This window comes from Manis javanica, chromosome 6 (genome assembly GCF_040802235.1).
Source record: "Manis javanica isolate MJ-LG chromosome 6, MJ_LKY, whole genome shotgun sequence".
Lineage (NCBI taxonomy): Eukaryota > Metazoa > Chordata > Mammalia > Pholidota > Manidae > Manis > Manis javanica.
In genome coordinates, this window is record NC_133161.1 from 32152437 (window position 1) to 32164965 (window position 12529).

At 37.5% G+C, this 12529-nt stretch overlaps 1 protein-coding gene across 3 annotated transcripts in view; it reads right to left on the minus strand.

Moving 5' to 3' along the window:
• The window catches only part of MET (MET proto-oncogene, receptor tyrosine kinase), a 106852-nt gene that overhangs the window by 79791 nt on the left and 14532 nt on the right, over positions 1 to 12529 (minus strand). Inside the window, exon 2 of one of the 3 annotated variants that reach the window (XM_017664027.3) lies at positions 397 to 1613. The exons of 1 other annotated variant lie outside the window; for it this stretch is intronic. In XM_017664027.3, the coding sequence (XP_017519516.3) occupies positions 397 to 1599 (1203 nt within the window). In that variant the 5' untranslated portion in view covers positions 1600 to 1613. Of the gene's footprint in view, positions 1 to 396; positions 1614 to 12529 lie in introns of those variants that run through there. One more of the 3 variants, XM_037023446.2, reaches the window with a different exon arrangement.

Here is a 12529-nt window from a genome sequence, read left to right on the forward strand (position 1 = left end):
TTAACTTGAGTGTCTTTTTCTAAATGTTGTAGACTGCAGTGGGATCTCAATAATCGGGTCTTATAGGAATTGCTGCTGTGTTAAACTTTTTGTAACTCTGACTAGAACTACGAAAGCTTATATGAGAAATAAGTTTCATCATCTGACATGCTGATAAACATGCATACCCAAATTGCAAAAATATTTTTTCTTTTAGTTACTACATGAATTTTTTTCAAGCTATGATTTCACTTTTAAATGAAGATTCAGCTCTAAATTTTCTTGGGAAGAATTTGCAAATATTTTGGATAAAGATAATTTACCAAGAACCAAAAAGCCCTTGATACTCTTTTCTAGACTGTTGTTTATTTTGATTTATACCTCATAATTTGTAAGAAGGAAACTGGTGTGACTTACCCTATTAAAGCAGTGTTCATGGTTGGGTCCATAAAAATGCTGGAGACATCGCACATTGTTTTTGTTGACAATCTTGTTGAAGAATTCATTGACATATTTGATAGGGAATGCACAGACAGCAGAATGATTCACTGGTTCAGCAGAATCTGGCTTGCTTTGTGCGAACACTCCATAAAGAATGTCATCATCCAGGTTGGCACCTATTTGCTTAGCGAGATGGGCCCCAGGCTTACTGACATATGCAGCTTGGAGAATATTAAACACTTCCTCCCTTGTGGATCTCTTTCTTCTCTTTTCTGTTAGAATACACTCTAGAGGCATTTCCATATAGGAATGCAATCCAGAGTCTACGGAGCAAAACCTGATTATTCTTGTGTGGAAAGTCTGAGCATCTAGTGTTTCCCGTTGGACCGTCAGAAAGTAAATAAAGTGATTGCTTTCAAATGCATAGACATACTTAATGGGGTAGGAATCTCGGAACTCAGGTAGAACATCAATATAAGACTGGTCTGTCAAAAACTTAAAACCATCTTGCGTTTCCTTTAGCCTTCTCACTGATATCGAATGCAATGAATGATCTGGAAGGTAAGAAGAATTTATGGTGTTGCCCACAAAGAAGATGATGAACTTATCCTTTTCTGACAGCAGGACTTTGGTTCCCAGGGCGCTCACCACACAGTCAGGACACTGGCTGGGCTCTTCTTCTCCCTGTAGGGAGTACATGCAATAAACCTCTGACTGTATGTCAGCAGTATTGCCAGGTGGAAGGACATGTCGCTGGCAGGTCCCTCTCTGGACGCTGCCACAGCTAATGAGTTGGTCATCGTAGTATGTGTCAACAAGCAAAGCCATGTTGATATTATCTTTCCAAACGCTATCTGACAAATTAGCTTTGTGGCTGCAGTCCTGACATGGGAAACAATCTGGGCGTTCCAGCACAGGCCCAGTTTTGTACTCAGCAACCTTCTGAAGGTCTTTATCATTTAAAACATAAATGTAGTTAATGGCACCGAGGTAAACATGATGTTTGTGTAGAACAACATTCTGTATGGGAGTTTCTGCAGTGAAGTTGGGAAGCTGATACTTCATGTTCACATTCATCTCAGACTTTACCAGTGCCTCTTTGCACTCCCCACAGCTCTTCTGCACCAAGGTAAACAGGAGCACAAGGATGCCAGGTGCAAGCACAGTGGGGGCCTTCATGGTGAGAAGTTTATCTGCCAAAACACGTTCAAGGCAAGAGCAGTTCAGTTGTCATTACAAGCAAAGAAGAAACTGAAATAACTATACCAGTTAAACTATTAGACAGCTTCCTAACTGGAATTTTTACATAAAGTGAAAACAAAAACCTTTAGCTGGTTTCACATAAAGATGCATTATGCAGTTGGACATGACTCTACATAGTTTAATTTTAGAACTCAAGCCATGAACAAGTAATTTTAGAGAACCATTATGAGATGCAAACAATGTTCTGTATTAAGGACCATGCAGCGACTAAGTTACATTCACTCAGCAATAAGTCAGAAACAGCAAATTTCTTTCTTAACCCCTTGTTGGTTGTTTAATGTGGTTTATTATCTGTGGTTAATGACTAGTTGATATTTAAACTTTATTAGTCAAGTAAAGGAATTGTGGCTCAGATTCATTTATTCTAGAAATCACAGCAGGCATTGTTTCCTTGGGAGCATGTAGAATTAGTAGGCTAAATTTAGCTTCCTTTTGGAAGAAAACAATCATAAATTCTAGAAGCAATATGATCACATGCTGTTTATAGGATTTTTGTGTGCAGAGGAAAGGTATGGTTATAATCTGGCTATAGCCGACCTATTGTTTTGCATCAACAAATTCACTGGGAACATGAAAAGAGCAAGCTGAAAGTGTACAAAATAAAATGTATCTTCAGGACTACAGTTCTAGATTATATGTATTAGGGAAAAAACAACATATTGTTCATTACCAAGTGGAAAGCTATTTAGTAAAAAGAATATTATTTTAACATTCTGTTGTATGCACATGGATAATATTTCTACTAGGGAGCATGAATGGCTTTGTTATTCTATTTTTAAAAACTTAAGGTACACAAGTTATAAACATTATGATTTCCACTTAAAATACAGCTAGGCAGGGTGGTAGGTTGGAAAGGATGGGCCTTAGAAGGACTATAAACCAAATAGCTATTTTCTTCTCTTTTTAAAAAATGCTAATTGTGACAAGACAAAGAGAGCCTCTAAAAACATACTAGGCATTATAACTATGGCAAAGACTAACCACAGGTCTACAAAATCACGACAGAATTCACTAGGCAACTACTATGTGTGTGGTTCTGTGTTTGTACTATGGGAAATGGGACACGGCCCCTATCCTTCGGTAAACTTACAATGTGGTGGAGAGATAACACATAAATATGCAAATATATTATAAGATACAGCATTATAATACCCTGCATAGCACAAATCAAAAGCTAAAAGCATTTTTAGAGGAGGCATGGCTTATACCTAGGATTATTATGATTATGAGAAATAGGAACAAGTCTACTATATAGTGAGGTCCAGGAGAGCAAGGACAATGTCTTTTGTCTCATCACTTTATTCTAAGTACCTGAAATAGAGCCTACAACCCAGTGGGCATTAAATAAATGAGTCAATGGAAATTTAGCAGTAAGCACAAAGTCACAGAACAGGTAAATGTAGTACCCAGAACTTGAATCCAAGTATTTTTTACTCCAGAATCAAAGATAAGTTTATTCTACTAAATTGATAGGAATTGCAGGCATTATTTAAGAGGCAATAGAAGGTCACTGAAAGATTCTGAGCTGGAGGTTTTACAATAGGAAGATTGATGTGGAGGGCCAGGCTGTTTTTTATGGTCCATAATGAGGTAATAAGAGCCAGAATCAAGATGGCTGCCCCAAGAATATAAAGGAGGAATAAACTAGAGACTATTTGAATAAATAAGATTTGACACCTAAATTGCAGAAGGTGAAGATGATTAACAGTCATCTGGAAAAAAGCGGTATAAGTTATAAAACTTGGGTAGTCGGTAGGGAAAATTTAGGCTAAATATTGGGGAATATGATAAGTTAGTTTAAAACATGTGGAATTCGATGTATTATTAGGAAATGAATGGTTTTACACTGTTTACCAGGAAGCAGGTGCCTGGGATAAGTGAAGAATGAAAATTCCAAGCAGACAGAGCACTTGTGCTAAGCAGTGGAGACAAATACTGAGGGGAAGCCTGCCCTTACTGGGAATGTGGCATGTGAAGACGTTGGTAAGTGGGTGAGACATTGGTAAGTGGAAGCACGAGTTTTCAGTACTTGCCATATCTGCATTAGAAGGAATGAAAATTCAGAACTCGGTCTTGGTGAAGTAACTGGGACTCTATTTGGACTAGAAATAGACTGTATGTTATCTGCAGAGAGATTATGGTTAAAACCAAGAATGAGTTAAGTTCCTGGGAGGACTAAATGAAGGAAGAGAAGGCAAATAAACCAAATCTTAGGGAATACCTACATTGGAGAAAGCAGTGAAGGAGTCAAGAGAGGGAAGTTCAGTGAGGTGGCAATGTTGCACTGCTCCACAGAAGCCAGGTGAAGGGCTCAACAAGGAGGACATGTCCACATGGAAGCTTTTTGTTGACCTTCAAGAGAGTAACTTTGGTAGATTCAATAGTGGTATCAGACACTAAATTGCAAGGGAATGAATGGTGAGGATGAAGAATGTTTGTCAAAGGAAAGACAAAAAGAAGGCAGTATCAGGATCAAGAGGAGTTTATTCTTAAATTGTAGGAGAGATATGTGCTTATTTGTAGGTCTCTTTTTCTTTTACTAACATTATTGGTTATCTGCTAAGGACCAGGCACTGTGGTAGGTTCTGGGAATAGAGACATGGAGCCTTTCCCTGGGAAGATCACAGTCACTTGCTGGAGGGTTGACAGACAGTTACAGGAATGCACAGGAAGAGCAGTCAACCAGACTGGATATGATGATAGAACTGAATCTTGATGGAAGAAGAGGAATGAAAATTTCTAGTAGGCAGAGTAGTTTGTGCAAAGATACAGAAGCAGGAGAGAGCACATGGCATGGTCAGGAGAACTCCGAGTAGTTGAGCCTATAGAAGTGGGGAGGGCAAATAAGGGAAATAGGAGTTTTCCAAAGGGGCAAGAAGAGGCATTTTCAAAAGCTTGGAGCATGAGAGGTCACTCTTCCTGAGACAGCAGGGAAGGATGAGAAAGCAGATGAAGTAGAGACATTGAACAAGCTCAGAGCACATGATCTGAGTATTCCGGATAAGTTAGGGTATGTGACCATCTGCTGAAAGTGATGCTCACAGAAGGGGGGCTGAGGAGCTCAGGGCCGAGGAGGGGGTTTAGAAGAGCTACAGGAGGGCATGCAAACTGAGGTCAGCAAGAAGGAAAGGAAGGATTGCTTAGTGGCTCTGAGGTCCTTTAAGTGAGGCACAATGCTGTGACTTTCTCTTCACATTCATAAGATATGGATGAAACCCAAGGCAGAAAGTCAAGGAAACAATGATTTTCAGGGTCCAAATGAAGGTATCTGATTGGGGATACAGGTTCTGAAGGCTAGAAAATTATAGCTGTAGAGGGCAAAGCAAAGCTTCATTAAGATGAAGAACTGGAAGCAGTATAAGCCATATAATAATAACAGTAACATGTACTGAGTGCTTACCACGTGTCAGGCATTGTGCTAAACCCTATGATTTACTCTTCATAAACACCCTGTGAAGGAGGATGTATTATTATTCTCCTCTTCTAGATGAGAAAACTTGCCAAAAGTCACAGAACCAGATTCAATTGCATGTCTGGCTGACAAGAATCTGTCCAGGCTCTTAACTGCTTCACTCTGGGTAAAGCAGCTTCCCGAGCTAGGAGGAAGAATGCACTGGGGCAGAAGTTAGACCGTCAGAGCTCTGCTTCTAGCCCTTTCCTTCTTGAGCTGTGTGACTTCAGGCAACTCAACCACCTCGGAGTCCCAGGGTCCAGGACCCTTACCCTCACATGACTGTTTTAAGTATAAAAAAGAGATCTTATCTGTGAAAGCACTTTGATGGCTATATAGTATATATAAACATAAATGTAGGGTGTTTTACTTGTTATTTCTATATATAATTCTCATTGTTTAGAATGTACTAGAAAATTTTTAGTGCTGGTGTGGGGAATAAGGAGTAGAATAGAGACTTTAGGTCAAGCCATTCTACTAGAAGACAAATACAAACTGCAAACAAACTGCAAATATGTATCCAACCTTTTAGAATACATTATGTGAAAAAATTAAATGCACTTCTCAATATGGTATCAGTGTATCTTCTAAAATTGGGAACATTAGCCTAACACATAATTCATCACTGTATTTTCTCTAGGAAAAATAATAAAGGAAGAAAATAAATGAGCCATTACTGCTAAAAGATAAAAAAAACAGCATTACAACCAATTTGCATCTTAGTTGATGTCCATTTACAGTGTGGAGGGTGAATGACTTTTTCTTCTAGGCTTTTGGAAGGAGCCTTAAAAGTTAAATCGTCTTTTAAAAAAAATCTAAGGTATTATATCAAGTTGTTTTAAAAATAAAGTTTGTATCTTAAGGCTGGTGCGTAAGTCACTCATGGTACGAAACCTTATTAACTAGAATCCAATAAAACATTAAAAATGCATTCATGGTTTTTTTGTTATCTCACTGACTGAGATGGCAAATTATAAGAAAACCAGTAAGCAAGGAGAATACGTTTTCTATTTAAAGAAAAAACCTTGCAGAATACCCTGGAGTTAGTAATGTAGTATCCCACACCTTCTTTACATTCTCTTCAGAGCAAATGGCTATTTTTTAGATTGAGAAATCAAAGGAAGGTTAATTTTTAAAATGAAAGCAATAAACAAAAGTAGGACTTATTCTCAACAACAGGATTTTAATTAAAATACAGGTTTCTATTTAATTCTCAGATGAGAAAACTTTAACACCCCATTTCCTTGATCATCTCAATTAAGTCCTCTCCTCATTAACAAAAGTGTGTGTTAGTCAGATTAGATCTTCCCCAGGAAATGTTTGCATCACCCATGAGGAATGGAGGGAGAACTTTTGGAAGTATTTGTTGCTAAGCTGTGCACCCCAATGGCACTGCTAGTTAACTCACTGACAGCTGAGTCAATCACACAGTCAAATGCACAGGCTCTGGAGACAGACTGCAGAGTTTGAGTCCATTCATGTCTGTATGACCCTGGGCAAGTACCTTCTCTGAGCCTCTGTTTTCTCATCTGAACTATGGGAGTGATTATAGTACCTACCTCACCTGGGATGGTTACTCTGAGGATTCAATGTGTTAATGCACCGTAAATGGTAAGAAAAGTGTCTGGTGAATAGTTGGCTAATGTTCTCTATTGTTTATCGATGCCCTCAATGAATACTTTTGGGCATCTATGTTTCAGATACTCTGCAAAGCACTGAAGACACAAAAATGAATAAAATACTTTCCAACTGTCAGTGAGATCTCAGACTAGTAGGAGAACCAAAGACACCATAGTTTAAACTCAACCTGAGAAGATCTGTGGGGACCCCGAAAGAGGAACTTAACCAAGCTAGAGCCATCAGGCAGGCTCACAAATCAATCAGTCGTGATCCTTTCCCCATAGTCACAATCCTGAGGCACAGCCTGGGGGACACCTGAGTGTTAGCTGTGGCAGTGTAGCTAATTAGTTTTGTGACCCAAAGCGAGTCACCAAACTCCACTGACTTCAGCTGTGTTCTTATTTGTAAAATCATAGTGTTGACCTAGCCCTGCGCTAGAGCCCTCCAGCATTGGCTCCTGACAGCTTATTGTGTGCATCTCTTCCCAACTTGAGTTCAGGGACCTTACCTTGGTAGCTTGAAATCAGCCATGGTGGGAATATTTACACTATAGAAATAGGCAAACACTACAAATCAGGGCTTTTTTTCTCCCCTGGAGTGATGGTTATTAAATATTTACAACCGCACTTCTGGGTTGAACTCATGAACTCCAAAGAATTTTCCAACTCAAATAATTTTCAAGTCTGAGATTGTTTTTCTACAATTATATTTTATTCCAATGCCATTGAGTTGGCATATTATTACTTTCTCTTCCCCATCTATATTATCTGTCAGATGAGGCTGTGTGTACAATTTTAATATTTATACTGGTAGTGACTCCAGAAATACTCCCACTTTTCATATATTTTTGTCTTGATAGATTTATTCCTGTGATGTGCCTGGATCAGACTTTCAGTATAGAATGTCCTTTTACTGTTTCTGTTTTTTCTTTCTTTCTGAAATAGTGCATTTAACCAACTTTTTGAGTTCCCTACTAACAGGACATGTAAAGATGACCCAAACAGACTAACTCATTCTCCTAAAATGTTGTCCACATAGCAGGTGAAACTGAATCATCCGTAAAACATTTATTCCTTTTCATTTGATAGTTAAGATAATCTCACTGGCAAAACATTTCCTGGGAGTGATTATCTCAATGGCATCTTGGCCATTAAACTATTGGTATTTAGGAGCATTTCCTTTAAAGAGGACTGTTCTGTTAGCTACGAACAGATCAGCCTGTCCTGAAGACCATCTACTCCACTCTGCTATCTATCTGCTTCTAGTTTTTTCATTAAACTATCCTACATTGGTCTTTTCATCCCCAGAAGTCCAGCAACATTTAATTCTCTAAGAATTTATTTCACTACCTGGGCCTATCAGCACTACTACTATTGTGATCATTACTCTCATCATCAACAAAAACCTGTCAAAAAGCATATGTGTGTTGTATTTTAAGTACTGATTCCTCAAGAAAAAAGCAACACAACTGTAATGAATACATTTTGTTAGAGACTTTCTAGACTTTGACATAGGTAACTTTTATTTAAGAATTGATTGTCTTAGAAATCATAATATTTTACAACTATTTGGACAACGCTTCATAGTTTACATGATACTGCCAGTTACATTCTCTCTTCTAATCTGCATGATTATAAGGTAAGCATTATTCCAGTGTTTTCAGAAGACAAAACTGAGATTCAAAGGGGATGAGGTACTATCTAAAATGTACTAAACATGTAATATAGTTCTTGTTGAGTGTATTTCTAATGCTTTTTAAAAGAGTAAGATGCTTATTTGAACAGTTTTGAATTATTTACACTACCTGGAAAAGACTTTTATTCAAAAAGCATCATATTCTAGTAAATATCTGTTTTTACCTATCTGGCCCCAACCATGGCTAGTACGGGCAACCCTTGAAAACCGGTCCCCCTATCTGATGGGGCTGTTGGTCTCATGGTCCACCTCCCTTACCACAAGGCAAGCTTGCAAACCAGGCTGGCCTTTCCACGAACTCTATTCTTCCGATGTAGAGCTTGGTCAAGGGTGAGCATATGACCAAAGCAAGGCTAATCACAGGTTTTTTTTTTGGATTTAATGTAGATCCGGGAGAGGCCCTCTCTTGTTCAAAGATCACAAGCACTAAAGATGATGTTAATTTGGAGTGCCTGATGACCGTCCTTGCCACTGTGGAGACAAAGCCTGCCTAAGCATGCAACTGACCTAAGGGGCAGGAGACTCCAGACATGGAGAGAGGAAGGTTCCTGATGCCACTGTTTGAGCATCCGTATCCACCATATCTTGGCTACTGAGAACCAATAAAATTTGTTCTTCCCCTCTTTTTTATCAGCAGTTTCCTACTGATTCTTTTATTCCTTGATCCTGAAAAAGTCCTGATCAAACAATGTCTAGCTGAAGCTTCTGAAAACCTGTACATTCAAACACAAAGTCAAGTGCATACAAGCACCTTTTAGTGAAATATTCAAGGAATTGGAACAAAGATGGTTTCTTTACCTACTTGATTTCACTTTGCATTTGGAAACATACCTATTAGTTAAAATTCCTAGGATGGTATACTAGTTTTTTCCTGATATATAATTTCAAATTCATTCACAATATTTACATAACATAATCTCAAGATAGAAAGACTGTATCTAAGTGAAGAGTAAAGATATAAAAACTAGAAAACATTTCAATCCTGCTTTTAAGTGTATAAAAGGGATTTATGATGATGGAAAATGGCCAAGGCCCCATAGTAAGGAAATTGCAGCCATAAAAACAGCCATGGCTAAATGGGCAGAAGGACTTGCTAGAGTGAAATCCTAAGGAAAATTCTTTGCTTTCTTTAGATTTATGTTATTTCCATTGATTTTAAAAGCAGGCCATAAAAACAAAGCTAAGGAAAGAAGATTCTAATAGGGGATTCCTGGTGACATTAAAATATATTTATAAACACTGTTTATGAAGAGTCATATTGTATCACACAATATTAATCACATATTTATGAGCATGCATTGCATATCATGCCCTTGTCTAGACGCTAAGGGTTTCTACCCTCAAAAAGTATGGATTTGAAGAGAGCAAGATAAATGCTAACATTCTAAATATATAACCTAAATTGAAAGGTAAATGGATCTCTTGGGCTGTTGAGAAAGCAAATTTTAAAACATTTTTTGTTGAACATTTGATTCTTATGTCTCAATATTTAACACTGGGTGTCACAATCACCAAAAAGCCTAAACTGGCTTTATAACAATAATATACCATGTCAAAAACTTCTTCTGATGTAGCCAGATACAACCTTGACAAGGATTTCCAGTGGTATGTTGAAGAGACAGAAGAAATCCCTAGGGTTTTTCAGCCCATCCAACTTTCTTTTGTATAACTGTATTTAATGATCCAAAATACCCATGAGTTAATCTTATTTCTAGTATCTAATTTTGATAACATTCTTCCGATTAGCACATGAAACTTTTCAGAAAAGAAGTGTGGTGTAGTGGACACAGCGTATGGGCTTTCGTGTCATATACAGATTAAGATGTGATGTGAACCCGGGCTTTACCATTTGCATACCTTCTCACTTTGAGGGTCAGTTTCTTCATCTAAAACATGAGGATAATGATACACATCTTACTGGTTGACCAGGAGGGTTACAGGTAGATTATGAGAGACAATGGTATTTAATTATGCAGCATACACTGGCATTCATTAAATGTTGCTACAGTACTTATCATCTTAAGTTGTGTTTTAACCAGTTTTTGCTTGCCCTCATCAAAAATGAGGAACTTGGCACAGTCCACTGGGTGGGTCCACTCAAATATTTGGTGACTGTTTCATCACCTTAGGCTCTTGTCTACAGTTTAAATAGTATTATTTCTTATTTTCCCACCCTTTGACCATCTTGTAGTTTTCCTTTAAATCTGTTTCAAGTTCTTGACGTCTTTCTTAAGTTGTCCTCCAAGGCAAAGGCCATGGGGCCTCCCATGCTAGGAAAGAACAACAGATAAGGAACCATACTTAACCTCTTTAAAGAGCAAACCCATACCCACCCTGAGGTTTAGCAAATAAAGATAAAGGATGCCAAGTTAAATTTGAATTTTAAATAAACAGCAAATAACGTTAGTATAAATATGCCCTGTGAATGTATTTTATGTGACAATTGCAGCTGTAAGCAAGTGAGAAAAATTAGGAATGAGCACCCGTCCTACTAAGAGAACTGAGACTGAAGATACTTCGGCTAACCCTATTTATCTCTTGGTATAGAACAATATTTTTAAGGTTTTTGTAGAACATCCATGTTGCAAAACTGTATACACATTGTTTTATTGCTGTGTGTTTAAAACATGCTGTTTTCAAAGTGATTTATCAGGGTACCCTGTTTCAAACAGGTGCTTTTAAATATCATGTGAAGGTATAACTATGAGAAAGGGAGTAATGATTTGTGTGTTTGTGGAAAAATGTTATACAATATAAGGCAGCCTGTCACTGACAGGAAATTTCTGAAACAGAGGAAGTATTTCTAGATAGATTTGCATACTTTATATATAATAAACACGCTTATTAAAAATTCATATATAGGTGGCTATAGGAGAAAAGTTAAACTAAACATAGAACAAGAATAATTTTCATGTATTATAATTAATGTATAGGGTCTCCTCTAAATACTGATTCTTGATTATGATACCAATGTTATTTCTTTGAAAGAGACCTAAATAATGCTTTTATTCAGATTCTTATCCAATATTGTATTCCTCCATCTTCCAATAAACATTTTAAAAGTTGAAAATGATTGAACTGTAGCATAACAAAAAACCAACTGTGCATTTTCTAGTTACATGATTGTCCAACTCTGATATGGTAAGAATAAAGATAAAAAGAACAGAATTCTATTATATTCTCAATATTATCCCTCATACATGCATAATCTGTTAGTAAAAATCTTTGTCCTTTTAAGAATGGCTGAAAGTATTCAACTTCTGGGAAAGAATAATAAATGGACATTTGTTGTATCATTGTGCAAATTGTAAAATGTCTTGTTCAGACAATATATTCAACTGTCAGGGTCCTGATTGATGGAGAGGCTTTTGTCCCATTAATAAGTTGTAGGTCAGATAAGAATGTTCCATTACCCTTGAAAATGTGAAGATGTAACTTCCAATGTTAAGAAAGTACCAAGATGCTGGAATTCTATAATAATATTTGACAATATTTTTCAGCCTCATCAATAGATATAATTTTATATGCAGAAGTGCTACCAGATTTTGTTCAATTAATCCAGGAACAAATGAATACCACAAATCCAGAAATCACATTTAAAAAACATGTTTCAAAGCATGTAAGTTAAAATAAAATAAGCACAGCAACCTCTTCAGTTGCATTCAAATATAGAATTTGGATAAACCTGACTGAGAAGTCAGAATGTGAACCACTGAAGGGAGACAAATTGGAAAGGAAGCTGATACATTACTCACTACTGAATCAGATATTTCCATCCCTCAGTGTTTAAAAATGTCCTGAGCATAGGGCATAGTGAACTCCAAATGGGGGTAGCAGTGCTCAGGATTGGGTTTATATAACTGATCAGTCTTCTCTGGCGATGTCTACCTACAGCAGATGTCAAATGGCTGTAGTGGAACACTGGTGGTGAGGGGACCCCATTCATGTCACGGTGGCTGTCACATAAAGAGAGAAGTCAGCATCCAGAGAAAGAGACCAAGGGCAGAAGTGTGAGGATGCCAAGGGCCAGGTCCTGACCCTGAAATATGCAATGGTCAAATGAGGCGGTGTTTCCCGAAA